Raw genomic sequence first — 15,187 nt, forward strand, 5'->3', positions numbered from 1 at the left:
ATTATGCTTTTGGAAGAAGTCTCTTATGCTCACCAAAACTGCATTTATTTAATCAAAACTACATTAAAAACTGAAATATTGTGAAATATTATTAAAATTTAAAATAACTGTGAATACATGAATATGTTTTAAAATGTAATTAATAGGGTTGTAACAGTGTTAATTGTGACAGCAAATATTGTGGAATACTATTGACATTTTCTAATTTTAATATATTTTAAAATGTAATTTATTCCTGTGATCAAAGCTGAATTTTTAGTATCATTACCCAAGTCTTCATTGTCACATGATCCTTCTGAAATCATTCTAATATGCTTATTTGCTGCCCAAGAAACATTTCTTATTATTTTCTATGTTGAAAACCGGTCTGCTGTTTCATATTTTTGTGGAAACCATGAGAGATTAGAGTTTTTAATTAAACATTCAATGAACAGCATTTGTTTTAAATATAATTATTTTATGACATATTTATAAATGTCTTTATTGCCACCTTTGTTAAATTTAATGTGTCCTTGGTGAATAAGAGTATTCGTTTATTTCAAAAAGAAAAAAATATCCTGCTGACTCCAATCTGTTGAAAGTTAGTGTCCTGTGCCACTTTTGCAGTGTAATTTGAAATATTTTTCAATAATTTTAATGCAGAAGTAGCATACATGTTTCTGAATCATCGCTTTCCATAAAACATAATGGTACCATGTAATTGGTTATTTTCGTTTAGGAGTAATGCTGTAATGAAAAAGTTCCCTGCACTGCAGTCTTTCATATTCTGTGCATCTTTCTTTATTTCTTCAAGGGAGTTGTGCGTATTCACCTGGTGGAGGCCGAAAGTCTGGCTGCGAAGGACACCATTGTGTCTGGTGTGTCTGACCCGTACGCCCTGCTCAGAGTCGGGCCGCAAACCTTCAAATCCCAGCATCTGGACAATACACTCAATCCCAAATGGGGTGAAATGTATGAGGTGGGTGTTAAAATGGCACCACATTGCAATATCAACAAAAGAAGTAACTCTTTAAAGACTGATTTCCCCGGCTGTACTGTATAAGCCATTTGATATCGTAATATTAATATATGATGTAAATGTGATGAACTTCATAAGGTCATATGTATCTGTGTGTGTTTAAATGTCTGACCATTTACGCCGCGTTTTGTCATTGATGTCCCACGCTGTTAATGTCGGTGTGTCTTTGGTGTTTCATGCATGTCTGTCTGTCAGGTCATCGTTCATGAGGTGCCTGGTCAGGAGCTAGAGGTGGAAGTGTTTGATAAAGATCCTGATCAAGATGATTTCCTGGGCAGGTACCATATCACTTTCATGTCCTGTCATTCCGTTTCTCATTTTTTCTCTCAAAGGAGTCATATCTTTAATGTTTTAACATTATAAGCGAATAATCCTTATAATGTTTGTCAAGATTTCTTGCAGTAAAACAATTTACACTGAAGTTATCTTGTTTTTTGAAAGTGTTTCCATAGTGCATTAAACTCTTTAATTCCAAACGTTTCTTAAAAATGTTATTTTCTCATAATATGACCTCTTTGATATAGATCTGTTCTAGGTTTTCATCTTCTGAACATCAGTTATAGTGTCCTACCATAAGCCACCATTACCATAAACTCATGTTTTGTGTTTTTTATTGTTTGCTGATCTCTATTCTCTCACCGTTGTGTTGATTCTCTTTATCTCACTTGTGTTCAGGACAAAATTAGACTTGGGGATTGTGAAGAAATCTAAAATAGTTGATGAGGTGAGAACATTTAGATAATGTGTGTGTGTTTGCGTGTTTAACTTGATTTGATTTGCAAGTGTGTGCATAACTTTAGCCACAAGTGACATGAAATCTATATTGATGAAACTTCAAACCACTAAAACCAATGTATATTACAATTATTATTATTTATTTATAAGTAAAATGATCACATGCCTGAATGCTTGATTCTGTTTGGTTCATCAAGGAATTCTGCAAGCAAATATTTTAATGTAGCAAAACTTTATATTTCTGATTTTCTTTCTAGTTTCATATCCCTCGTCATTCTCTAAAACTTTTAAGTATTATAGAAATATTAGTCGAAAAACTGCCCTAGTAATGACTGAAATAAAAAGTTCTGTCATGAATCTCTAGATGGTGCAGGCTGACAGGGCACAGCTGATTGGTTCCTGTCACATCAGTAGCCAATGAGCTCGCTGCTCAACTTTCAAATACTTAGTCAGTGTTTTCTGTAGCAGTTTGCAGTACACTTTCAGAAACCCTCCACCTTCCCCAGCTCCTTCTTTTTAGATATGCTATGGGTAGTTCATGTACTGTATGCTGTAGTGTACAGCAGCAGCATGTCTTATTTGCTTACAGTAGCGTGTCATATATGTTTTATAATATTATAAGAATAAATTACATTTAATAACACTGATGTCGTACCACTGTACGCTGAGCTGCGAAATAAACCTCTGACAAGGTGGTCTGTGCCTCGATTCAGTCTTGTATCACTCTGTTATTTTGCAATAATGACTGGCTTGTTTGTGGAATATTTGTGTCTTTTATTATGCATTTCAATATGTCGGTCTCATATTGTAGAATTTTGCATGGCTGATTATTTGATGTTTTAATGTCCTCTTCTTAGTGGTTCACTTTGAAGGACACCCCTACAGGGCGGGTTCACCTCAGACTGGAGTGGCTGACACTAGAAGCCGACACAGGAAGACTGACAGAGGTCTTGTAAAACCGTACAAACACAGAACACAGGGGGGATTCTGGGAAATGGGTGTGCTATGTTTTCCACACATGCAAACAGTGTGTTCATGTACTCCACCTTTTAACAAAACCCAATAATCTTTGAACATGACAGAAAGCTTACTTTACATACTTAACAAACAGAGCAACTTCAAACAGGAGTTTTGACAGTAGCTTCGCTCCGCCCTACTTTGCCCTCATTTTTTTCTCTCTCTCTTTCACTCAGGTTTTGAAGAGAAATGAAAGTGTGGTGAGTAAAACAGCAAAGCCACCCTCAGCAGCCATCATGGCATTGTATTTGGACAAGGCTGAGGCACTTCCTGTGAGTAATACTCTCACGTCAACTTCCTGCTGCACTCTTTGTTTTAACACACACACACGTTATGTTTAATGGGCACATTCCATTGAAAATGATTTTTATACTGTGCAAACTGTATATTTCATCCCTTATCCCTACCCATTACAGAAAACACACAGACACAGTAGTTTTGCTTACCTACCATGCATTTATTTATTCAAGTACACAGGAAAACAGGAATATTCTGGAATACTATTAAAATTTTCTAATTTGAATATATTTTAAAATGTAATATATTCCTGTGAGCAAAGCTGAATTTTCAGCATCATTACTCCAGTTTTCAGTGTCACATGATCCTTGAGAAATCATTCAAATATGCTGATTTGCTGCTCAAGAAACATTTCTTATTATTATCAATGTTGAAAACAGCAAACTATGACACACTTTTTTAATTCTATATTGATTAGATAGTTCAAAAGAAATAGACATGTTTTGCAGCAGTGTAAATGTCTTAACTTCAATTATGATCAATTTAATGCATCCTTGCTGAATAAACGCATTAATTTCTTAATAAAAAAATCTTACAAGCCCCAAACTCTTGAACAGTATTATATGCGAGTCAGTTTTTTTCCGCTTTGTCTTTGAAAAGGAAGTGAAACCTGAAATCACCCTAATGTGGGGACGAGCCAACAATGCCTACAATGAAAATGGTTAATAAATACACTAAATAATGTCTCAATCAACATATAAAACTGCTAAAAGGTTTCTGTTTGGGTTATATTTAAGATAGGGGATAAAAAACATCATTAGCTCAGTATAAAAACAGTAGAATTTAATGGAAGGCCCCACCATGGTAGAGAAACCAAACAAGTGTGTGTGTGTATGCTCCTGGTTACCCACAATCTGCTACTATTACCCTTTTATGCTCTGCAGCAGACTGGCTGCCGCCCACTTTGAAGCAGATTTAGAGGATGGCAGCCATTTCTAGAGAAACTATTAAATGAAACATTAGATATATCTTATTCAGCTCATGGTCTTGAGGGTGCACTCTGTGAAAGCACTCGCACCGTTTCCCGCATCCAGAATATTTTACTAGAAGTGCAATGCAAAAAAAAATTCACTTAAGAGGCACACGTTGATACTTAAAACTCTTGAAACAAGTACACACTTGCATCAAGTGAATATGCCAGAGTGCTCAAGCTTACAGCTCTGCGGTCTGGAAGATTTAAAAAGAATGTCCTGGCTTTATTAGCTGTTTCCATCCACCTATTTTATGCACATTTTGGGAAATACGGTTGACCACAGATAATAATTGATATTAGACAGATAATAAAACTCCTTTCTCAGTTCTAAAGCATACATTGTGTTTACAATAAAGCACTTAGTTTAAGTCTATAGTGCTTTGCTTTGTAATAAAAGTAAAAAATTGTGAAAAAATTGACTTTTATGTCACAATTCAGACTGAATATCATATATAAACTTGTGAGGTTTTTTCTCGCAATTCCAGAATCGTGAGTTATAAACTCAGAATTGCATCATATAAACTCGGTTCAGAATTTTGAGATTAATGAAACGTAATTCCCTTTTTTGTTTTTTATTCCCTTGTTTTCCATATTAAGCATCAACGCTGTTTTCAACATTGATAATAATAAGAAATATTTCTTGAGCAGCAAATCATATAAGAATGATTTCTGAAGGATCATGTGACACTGGAGACTGCAGTATTGATACTGAAATTTAGCTTTGATCACAGGAATAAATTATATTTCCAATTTATTCTAATAGAAAACAGTGCTTTCAAATTGTAATAATATTTCACTGTATTTTGATCAAATAAATGCAGCCTTGGTGAGCAGAAGAGACTTCTATCAAAAACATTTTAAAAATCATTTAAACGGAATTGTTTACTAAACTTATTTATATGAAATAGTTATTTTTTATTGGTTTAATCTGGAAACATAATTATATTGATGACAAAATGACCTGACATGCATATGCTATTTTATGTTAGTTTTAAGTGTGTCTGTATCCGTTTCTTCTGTTTTTAGATGAAAAAAGGTAATAAGGATCCCAACCCAATTGCTCAAATCTCAGTGCAGGATGTTACTCGTGACAGCCGGGTAAGACACACAATGACCACCTGTGCCAACCAAACTTTCCCATGTGACTCGCTCTTCTCACTCACTTATTTCCCCTCTTCTTAGATTTGCTGGAATACCGTGAACCCTCAATGGGAGGACGCGTTCACTTTTTTCATCAGAGACCCAAGCAAAGAGAACATTAGTGTACAGGTATGCTTACATCATCTGCCCTGTTATGAACATACACAAGCTCTCAATACTGGTGTAAACAGGGTTCAGATGTGATTACTTCCTGGACTCTTTTTCCGAGTGTGAATTTTTCCTGGTTGACATTCATGTTACTTAAACCATTTTTACATTGACTCACTCTCTTTTTCAGGTGAAGGATAATGACCGTGTACAGGTTTTGGGAAGTCTGTCCATTCCTGTTTCCCATCTTCTCTCGAGTCCAGATCTGACTTTAGATCAGTGGTTTAATCTTGAGAATTCTGGCTCAGAGAGCCGCATCCACATCAACACAGTTCTCAGGGTAAATTCATCACATATACACGTATACATGTACTCTTCCATGCAAAAACAACAACATAATTTTTCACTTTATTTACAAAATATTCATCTCCAACAACATCTGCTCCACGCATTCGTCATGGTGCTCTCGTGAACATAGATGAAAACGGCTGTTTGTTTGTGATATTCCAGTTTTGCACACAAGTTAAATTCACAACGTTGGTTGGAAACATAGCTTATGTTGATGTCATTTCCTGCAGGTTCTCTGTTTGGATGAATCTGCAGTAACTTCCTCCCTCCTCTCCAGTGGCCCTCTTTCGAAGAGCTCTGCCTCGCGTCCACAGAAGACGACGCCCCATTCCAGCTTCGCTTCTGAGGTGTGCAGGTCTCATCTACTGGGGAACCCACGGGTCAAATTTGGCCGCTGTTAATTGCTGCTACCAAAATGAACAAAAAAAAAAAATGTTTTTGTCAAATTTAACTTCAAAAGCCCAGAGTGCCACTTCTGGTCCCTGCATAGAGACACCTAGTGGATGAATATTGAACTCACAAGTGCCAGAGTGGTAGTAACAAGGTGGCTGACCACATGCTGTTTTGTTGAGCTGGAAACCAATCCAAACAAAATCATCTTCTCAGCAAACCAGCGGTTGGCAAAATTCTGTATTTTTTGTTAATCTGTTTAGTATTAGCTTGCAAATGCCTAGAAGTGTGTTTTATATTATTTTTGGATAAATTAGCAACTCTGAGCTAGATCAAAAAACGATGGGCCAAAAAAGACTCTCTGGGTGAATGGGTTAAACAACTGTCCGGGTGGAGGGCTCCGAGCTCGGATTTCTGCCCGAACCCAGAGTACTGAAGATTGTACCCCCCCAGAGTACCCCCCAGAGTACCCCCCACCCCCTGATATTTATCTTCTCCTAGATTGATTACTGATTGCTCTCCACTGGTGCTGATTGGGTTAATTAACTGCACCTGCTCCTCCCGAACCTTGTTTATCAAACCTCATTAAAATGATCTGCACTTTGTTCCTGCAGGGGCTGCTGCGGATCCACCTCGTTGAGGCTCAAAATCTGGTTGCGAAGGACAACCTGATGGGTGGGATGGTGAAGGGGAAGAGCGATCCGTATGTCAAGATACAAATTGGAGGTGAAACCTTTAAAAGTCAAGTGATCAAGGAGAATCTCAACCCCACCTGGAATGAGATGTATGAGGTGAGAATACTTGCAAATGCATTTATAAATCAAACCTTGACGCTTTGTCCAGAATGACAAACTGCCATTCTACTATACTATACTATACTATATAACAATGTTTGACATATGTATTGTTGCATGCTGTTTCACACGCCATTTAAAAAAAATAAATTAACTGTACACAGTATGTACTGCAAATTGTGAAGTGTGCTAGTCTTCCAAACATTTATCAGCAGGACTTTTCTCAGTAGTATTTCTGGTACTATGACTAAGTGTTTTAACTTGCCATTTTCCATTATTTTTTTCAAGGTTGTTTTGACACAGCTTCCTGGTCAGGATTTGACATTGGAAGTTTTTGATAAGGACATGGACATGAAAGATGACTTTATGGGCAGGTAAGAAGGCTGCTGTCAATGTAATCCAGTATAACTCTTACACATTCATTTAGGCATATATATTTATATTGTTTTTCTTTCAGGCTGAAGATGAATCTGAGTGACATAATCAGCTCCCAATACATTAATGAGGTTGAGTATATATGCATGCATCAGTAGTAATAAGTATAAAATAAGATGTATATTATATAAAGATGCTCAAACATGTATCCTCTTGTGACTGTATGTGTGTGGCAGTGGTTTTCTCTGAGCGATGTGAAACGTGGCCGTGTTCATCTCGCTCTGGAATGGCTTCCCACTGTAACACAACCAGAGAAACTCCAGCAGGTGGGCAGAACCATCTCTCATCCTCCATCAATCTCAGTCTGTGTTGAAAATACATTGAGGAAACTAACTGGTTAACTGAATGATTTCTTCATCAGGTGTTGCTGTACCAATCAAAGACCTCATACACCAATAAGACAGTGCCGTCTGCCGCTCTTCTGTTTGTGTATGTGGAGCGCGCACATGAGCTTCCTGTGAGTATGACACAAGTGACATCTCTTAAATATCTCATTTGTCTTCCCGGACAGTAATGACATGGAGAGACTGAGATCCTCCTGTTTTTCAGATTTTTCTCCTGAGAAAAAGACCCCAGTGATCTTTTATGTTCCCCTCTAGAGTTTCAGAAAATACCTCAACAATATCTCAAACTGTGAGGAAACAAAGTGTGCAATCAGAAGTCTAGGATCTCAATATCAACTTAAACATTACTCAAATGATATATATAGCTGCTATTTCTCTGGGGGAAAACTTTTATTCAGCAGCAAGGTTGCATTAAATTGATCAAACGTGACAGTAAATATGTTTATAATGTTAAAAAAATATTTAAATTTCAAATGCTGTTCTTTCAAATTTTCTATTAATCAAAGAATTCTTAAAGTACAGTTTCCACAAAAATATGTAGCTGTACAACTGTTTTCAACATTGATAGTAATCAGACATGTTTCTTGAGCAGCAAATCCTCATATTAGAATGATTTCTGAAGGATCATATGACACTGAAGACTGGAGTAATAATGGTAAAAAAGCAGCTTATATATTAAAAATAGAAAACAGTTATTTGAAATTCTAATGATAATTCACAATATTACTGTTTTTACTGTATTTTTAAGCAAATAAATGCAGCCCTGGTGAGCAGAAGAAACTTCTTTCAAAAACATCTTCAAAAAATCCCCAAACTTTTGAACAGTATTATATTTCAACAACTGATTTGTTTTAGAAACATTTTAGGAGAAATATCTGAAACAAAGTTGATACTTTAATGAAACATTTACCCACAGTGCTTTACACATGGTTCTCTAAATCTTATTTTTTCTCTACGTGTTTAGTTGAAGAAGAGTGGAAAGGAACCTAAAGTTGGAGTGGAGCTGATTTTGAGAGGAACTTCTCATAGAACCACGGTGAGAAACTGCTTTACCACAGATACTGTTTAAATATTTGGTCAATGATGTGTGGATAAAATTGATTTTCTTTTTCCTTGATTCTGTGTGATGTAGGTCTGTGACCGCAACAGCTCTCCCCAATGGGATGAAGCGTTTCACTTCCTGGTTCGAAACCCTTTTAATGAAGACCTTGTTGTTAAGGTTAGAACTCGCAAACAGCACATTTTTATGCAGTATTTGACTTGCAACCCACTTTACCATCTGACATTAACCCTTTAACCTCACTTTTTCTCACCAGTTATCCCACAATTGGGATTTCTCTCTGGGATCTGTGGTGATTCCCATTAAAGAGCTTCTCTCTGAACCAGATCTGCTGTTGGACCAGTGGCTCAATCTGGATGGAGCGTCACCTCAGAGTCAGATTCTGCTCAGAGCTCAACTGAAGGTAAAACACACACACGGAATCATCAAAATACTCTAAAAACAGCAATACTGTGAAATATTAACTTGTTTCTATTTAAATATTGAGACCCCTCGTAGTGAAAATCAAGTTTTTAATTGTGTTTATATGTCTATGTGGTGTTTTAGAGAAAAACCGTGTGCAAATTCATCAGTCAACACCATTGCGGAGTATTTTCTCCTTAAAACTGTTGTGTACAAAAACACACCCCTAATTTCTAGCATCACAAACATGTAACCAATCCCGTCAACGTGTGGGGCGTTATTGGATATTTACAAGGATGCTGATTTTTAGAAGGCAGCTGTCTGACTCTGAGGTGGCGTGATCTGTTGTTACCTTGTGTTGTAGATTCTTTGCCCTAAAGCGACGGAGAGCTCTGAAGACCAGCATGAGAATCTGAGCTCTGAAGCATCCAGCATTAGAAGAAAACAGGAGGAGGAATTAGTGCAAAAGTGAGAGGAGAATTTCACGTCACAGTGCCCTCGAACAGTGCCTTAAACTGAAGATATTTTATTTAATTCAAATGAACAGTTTTGCAGAACACCTGATATTTCACTCATAATTTTATCTTAAAAATGAAAAATGAACTCTATAAATCTATTGCAGGTTCATGTAAAAGTTATGTTCTTTAGAAAACTGTATTTAAGTGTGTATTTAATGATTATACTCGACTGTTAAGTATGTGTTTTTATTGATACTATGTTAAAAAAACAATGTTTCATATTCATATTGTTATGTTATGTAACTTCTTTGACCACATAGACAATAAACTTACTTTGACTTTGACGTGCGTGTCTGTGTTTGTTTGGGGGGATTTAGGTCTAGTATTGAAGAGGTCCCACCGTCTCCTGTCAGCAGGACTTCCTCTGTGTCAGTCCCAGAAGAGGAGGAATTCCCAGAGGTCACGGAAGTGTCCAGCTCAGATGACCTTCGACCCCTACACACCAGCCCTGATCCCTGCTTTGGTACCGAGGTGAGAAATATTAGGCTGATGGCATTGTTGATATGGCTTATAAATCCAAAACATAGTGAGAACATTTGATGTTTTTTAGGGCGTGCTCCGCCTCCACCTGCTGGAGGCTCAAGATCTGGTTGCGAAGGACAAAATGGGTGGGATGATGAAGGGGAAGAGCGACCCGTATGTCAAGATCCATATCGGAGACACGACCTTTAAGAGTCATGTGATCAAGGAGAATCTCAATCCCACCTGGAATGAGATGTATGAGGTGGGTTTAGGTCATCAGATGCCGTTTTAGTTGATGTTAAAAGGGTTTTAAATATAATATCATGCGATCAATGCTTTTCCCAGCTGGTTCTGGCCTCCAGCTCGACTTCTGATGTCCTTGTGGAGGTTTTTGACAAGGACATGGACAAAGATGACTTTTTGGGGAGGTACGTGGCAGCGTTGTAATTGTTAAATAAAACGAATAAAAATACTTTGTGTAAGCTAAAATAAAAATTAAATAAAATAAATGTAATACATCTAATATAAAATAAATATTATATCTAAAATGTTTTTTTAAATATAAGAAAAAAAGTGCTAAAAGTAACTAAATAAAAATAAAGCTAAATTGAGATATTAAAAATGGAAAAGCACAACAAAATTACTCAAATTTAAATGAAAATTGGAAATATATACATTCAAGCTATTTATAAATAGTCAAGTCACCCTTAGTGCTTTAATTAACTTACCTGTGATAAATACTATAATGGTATATAATTAATAGTAAAATAACACTGGAATGTGGATGAAAGTCGAACACGCGTTGGCATGTTGACATGATGCTTGTCCGTGTCATTTTACTGATCCTGTATGTGTCCACAGGCTGAAGATCAGCTTGAAGGAGATCATTCAGTCCCAGTTGACTGATGAAGTGAGTGTAGCATCTTTCCTCATTTTGAACAGTTTAGACAAATTGTCTTTTATTTGGCATTTAGAGAGGATTTGCTAGTAAGTTTACTGATAAGGTGAGAAAGTATTGTAATATATTAATTCTGTTGTGTTTTCTTCCTCTGTGTCAGTGGTTTTCTCTGAGTGATGTCAAACATGGCCGTGTTCATATGATTCTGGAGTGGCTGCCCACAGTAACACAACCTGACCGACTGCAAAAGGTCATTATTAAAGCTGAAATATATTATATTCATTCATATGATGTTTTTGAGTATCAATAGTAATTCGATCCATGTGCAATGCATCTATTCAAGACCTTTTTATAAATCTCATTTATTTTATTTAATTGATTTACTTCAAGCACCTCCTAAAACTTTAAGTGAGGCTCGAACCTTTCAATAAAAATGATAAATATTAGATCAGAGTAAAGTGTTTATTTTAATATGAAATAATTTTTTTAAATATGTTTGTTTATTGTGTATTATTATTATTATGAAGTATATTTAATGTGAATATATTTTCTAGGATTTAATTTGGCATTATTTTCTGCATTTTCAATGGTTCTCTTGTATTCTTCGTGTCCAGGCTCTGCAGTTACAGTCAGAACATTCGTTCCAGAACAAATCCATGCCGTCGGCAGCTCTGTTCTACGTCCTCTTGGAGAGAGCTCATGACCTGCCGGTACGTCTTACACACATGCACTTACAAGCATTTTCACACAAATTCAGTTCAGCTGTTTAGGATCAACTGCTGTGATCAAAACACTTTCATTTGTGTTCATGTGTGCAGCTGAAGAAGAGTGGAAAGGAACCTAAAGCTGCTGCAGAGCTGATTTTCGGTGACATTTCTCGTAAAACCAAGGTGGAACTTGTGCCTTATGTAAAGATAAAGTTGTGTGTCCATTTCTGGCCCTTAATGTAAGTAACTTCTTTGCTGGTCTCTTTAAAGGTGTGTGACCGCACCACATCTCCTCAGTGGAGTGAAGATTTTCACTTTCTGGTCCACAACCCAAGAGAGGAGACTCTTATTATAAAGGTGAAGTATATTAGGTTTCTAATTTTAAATTGGAAGTTTACAGGTTTACATGCATACATGATCAAAAACACTTTGATTTTCTCACATCGCAGCATCACCTCATTTCTCACAGTGTCTGAAACGATAAAGGATTCAAGGCCCTACATTGCACCCTATCGCAAATGACTTTGACAAATGAAACGAAACACTCATTGCCATATCTGAATTTCACCTCTGGATCTTCTTCAGCAATAGTAACCGTAGCGATAGCGTCGATTTTACCGTATCTATTCCAGCACTAGTCCTCATCCTTTTGAATTGAATGCGAAGTGGATTTGCTTTCACAGCGCAGAAAACAGCATCTTCCTGACACGTCGACAACATGAACCAAACTCCTCCAGTCTCAGCCACAACTACAGCTTTTGAGGGCGGGGAAAAGTAGATGTCTTTTGCTGGCAGCCAATGAATGAAGAGCATAGACGGGCATTTTTCAAATCTGTTAGAAGCACTACTGTATGTATAATCGAGCGGGAAGTGAGACTGGAACTACTGATGACTCATTTCGGGCAATTCAGAATCGTTTCTTTCTTTTGAGAGACAATTGACTATTTGGTATTTGAAACTTTGCAAACCTTTTACATTCAATTAAAAATAAAAGTTTAAATGTCTATATTGGGGTAGTCAACATGTCCTGGGGTTTGACATGATATATTATCTAAATTAAATTTTAATCATTGTGTCTATTATTTATATTAAGTAGAATGTTTAATTATCAAATTATTAGTATTATTTATAATAGCAATAATAATAATAGGTATTATTATTAAAAGTATAATAAATGTACATGTATTATGTAATTTATTTTACATTTTAAATTAATAATTTAATAATTTTTTTAATTAATAATCTTTGGTCACATTTTTCTCTCATTTCACTGCTGTAGCTTTCAAGTGCCTTTGAGCAGCCCTTGGGCTGTGTGGTTCTACCAATCAGAGAGTTGCTTTCAAAACCAGATCTACTGATGGACCAATGGTTGAGTTTGGATGGAGCCGGTCCTGACAGTCAAATTCTGCTGAGAGCACAACTTAAGGTGAATGAATTATTATGATGAAACTACTTTTTCTAGAAACTACAGTCAAAAAAAAGTTTTTTACAGTTTTTTTTTTTTTTTATTGTGCATGAATCTCTTGTTATCGGCGTGTCAAATCATGACCATAACACACTTTTGAATGCCTAATTGCTCTACTTTATTATCAGATTTTGGACTCGAGAATGGATTCAAGTGTCCTTCATCGTAAAAAGCCTGTTGTTGAAGAACAGCATTCAGTGGGTGAACAGCATGTAGAAAAAGCACCAGTCGCTGCTGAACATTCACAAGCTGCAGTCAGTAAGGAGTCTGAGAGGAAGAAGCTGCCAGCAAAAGGGTTCGATTTATTTTGTGATGATTACTGATTTCATTTAAATCACATCATTTTATCTTGAGGGCTGAACCAGATTATTTTGTGCTCGTGACCAACAGGATCAGTAACCTAGCAGCCTTTACTCTACCGGTACCTACACCACGGCCTGAAGAACCTCAGAAACAAACAGCCGCCCGTGTCATGGATGAGCATCACACGCCGTCTGCACCCAAAACACAACTAACGGAGGTTAAGGTGTGTAAAGCATAACTCGCTCAAAGATTTTATTTGAATGAATTTCATGTTTTGTTTATCAATTTATTTATATATTTATTAACCACTGTATTTTAATGTCAATGTTTTATTTGATTAAATTTATATATAATTTTAAAATATGAATCAAACATTTCCATCAGATGTATTTCATATACATTATGTATGTATCATGTATTTGTGTTATCACACATCTAGTTTTAATGTTTATTTTAAAAATACATAGATATTTACATATTTATCAAAAGTGTTACAATAAACATTGTTTTGCTGAAAGTGAATGGTGACCACAGCTATTATTTTATTTCATTTATTTATTAAAAAATACATATATATTTGCTCATTTGTTACTTTTCATTTACAGGATCTCACCAAACTTCCTGATTCCACTTCTAATGTGGCTGGATACATGGAACCAGTAAAAACATTTGGATCATCCCATGAAGAACAACGTGTGGATAAACCAGTAGAACAGTGAGTTTTCTATGGTTTTGATAATCCCATTTTAGCTTGAATTAACAAAGTAATATGCCATTATTCATAACAATAATGGGTTATGATCATATAAAGATTAGTTTATGTCTGTGTGCGTTTCATGTTAAACAGGTCTCACAAGAAGGTTTCTCCCAGTGTTTCTGCTGGAGAGTCTAAAGTCTCTAGTTCAACAGACGTACGACCCCAGAAGACTAGCCATGACCCCAGCTTTGGCACCAAGGTGAGTCTGTTATTTTATTGACCTTTTAGTTTCCTGGATCAACATGCCTTCTGCTATTAGTATTAGGTTTAAGGTTGTTGGTACGTGTCTTGGCAGGATCACATTAGGATTCTTTTAATGTTGTCGTTGTTGTTTAATATATGTCCCACAGGGGGTGCTGCGTATCCATCTTTTGGAGGCTCAAGATCTGGTTGCGAAGGACAACATGATGGGTGGGATGGTGAAGGGGAAGAGCGACCCGTATGTCAAGATTCATATCGGAGAAACAACCTTTAAGAGTCATGTGATCAAGGAGAATCTCAATCCCACCTGGAATGAGATGTATGAGGTAGGAATAAGAGAATGTAGTTTTGAAAAATGTCAAGATATCATAGAAAGGTTTGTGTTTTTCTCTAGTTTTAAATTATTATCAGTAAACAAAAATATAAATAAAACATTAAAAGGGCTTAATTGTTACTCTTTTTTATTTACTAGATGATTCTGAGTCCTGATCATAATCTAGAGGTGAAGTTTGAGGTCTATGACAAGGATGTTGACTCTGATGATTTCCTTGGAAGGTTAGTGTATTTATTTTTTTTGCATCATTAAACTAATTTTATTGAACAACTAGGCACATGTTCGCTCCATGTCTCATTACTGTAATGTGTGTGTGTGTGTGTGTGTGTGTATAAAACACGTTTTATCAATTTAACACATCCTTACTGAAAAGAAATTATTCATTTCTTTCAAATAAAAAAATAAAAAATGACTGACCCCTGAACTTTTGAACAGTAGTGCATATTGTTGCAAAAGATTTCTATTTTAAATAAGTGCTGTT

General features: G+C 36.1%; 1 protein-coding gene across 2 annotated transcripts in view; it reads left to right on the top strand.

The window, feature by feature from the left end:
* esyt1b (extended synaptotagmin 1b) overlaps positions 1 to 15,187 on the top strand; it is a 70,282-nt gene that overhangs the window by 7,142 nt on the left and 47,953 nt on the right. The window contains exons 9-41 of one of the 2 annotated variants that reach the window (XM_089134469.1): positions 794 to 958; positions 1,214 to 1,296; positions 1,694 to 1,742; positions 2,611 to 2,700; positions 2,947 to 3,042; positions 5,067 to 5,138; positions 5,223 to 5,309; positions 5,479 to 5,628; positions 5,867 to 5,983; positions 6,641 to 6,817; positions 7,109 to 7,194; positions 7,278 to 7,326; positions 7,432 to 7,521; positions 7,617 to 7,712; positions 8,564 to 8,635; positions 8,732 to 8,818; positions 8,916 to 9,062; positions 9,426 to 9,529; positions 9,897 to 10,050; positions 10,130 to 10,303; positions 10,387 to 10,469; positions 10,903 to 10,951; positions 11,100 to 11,189; positions 11,554 to 11,649; positions 11,758 to 11,829; positions 11,917 to 12,003; positions 12,926 to 13,072; positions 13,240 to 13,406; positions 13,502 to 13,631; positions 14,020 to 14,129; positions 14,262 to 14,370; positions 14,522 to 14,698; positions 14,845 to 14,927. In XM_089134469.1, the coding sequence (XP_088990595.1) occupies positions 794 to 958; positions 1,214 to 1,296; positions 1,694 to 1,742; positions 2,611 to 2,700; positions 2,947 to 3,042; positions 5,067 to 5,138; positions 5,223 to 5,309; positions 5,479 to 5,628; positions 5,867 to 5,983; positions 6,641 to 6,817; positions 7,109 to 7,194; positions 7,278 to 7,326; positions 7,432 to 7,521; positions 7,617 to 7,712; positions 8,564 to 8,635; positions 8,732 to 8,818; positions 8,916 to 9,062; positions 9,426 to 9,529; positions 9,897 to 10,050; positions 10,130 to 10,303; positions 10,387 to 10,469; positions 10,903 to 10,951; positions 11,100 to 11,189; positions 11,554 to 11,649; positions 11,758 to 11,829; positions 11,917 to 12,003; positions 12,926 to 13,072; positions 13,240 to 13,406; positions 13,502 to 13,631; positions 14,020 to 14,129; positions 14,262 to 14,370; positions 14,522 to 14,698; positions 14,845 to 14,927 (3,545 nt within the window). Of the gene's footprint in view, positions 1 to 793; positions 959 to 1,213; positions 1,297 to 1,693; positions 1,743 to 2,610; positions 2,701 to 2,946; positions 3,043 to 5,066; positions 5,139 to 5,222; positions 5,310 to 5,478; positions 5,629 to 5,866; positions 5,984 to 6,640; positions 6,818 to 7,108; positions 7,195 to 7,277; positions 7,327 to 7,431; positions 7,522 to 7,616; positions 7,713 to 8,563; positions 8,636 to 8,731; positions 8,819 to 8,915; positions 9,063 to 9,425; positions 9,530 to 9,896; positions 10,051 to 10,129; positions 10,304 to 10,386; positions 10,470 to 10,902; positions 10,952 to 11,099; positions 11,190 to 11,553; positions 11,650 to 11,757; positions 11,830 to 11,916; positions 12,004 to 12,925; positions 13,073 to 13,239; positions 13,407 to 13,501; positions 13,638 to 14,019; positions 14,130 to 14,261; positions 14,371 to 14,521; positions 14,699 to 14,844; positions 14,928 to 15,187 lie in introns of both variants that reach the window. The other variant, XM_089134468.1, reaches the window with a different exon arrangement.

The sequence above is a fragment of the Pimephales promelas genome, chromosome 8 (assembly GCF_988280905.1).
Source record: "Pimephales promelas chromosome 8, fPimPro1.hap1.1, whole genome shotgun sequence".
NCBI classification, from domain to species: domain Eukaryota; kingdom Metazoa; phylum Chordata; class Actinopteri; order Cypriniformes; family Leuciscidae; genus Pimephales; species Pimephales promelas.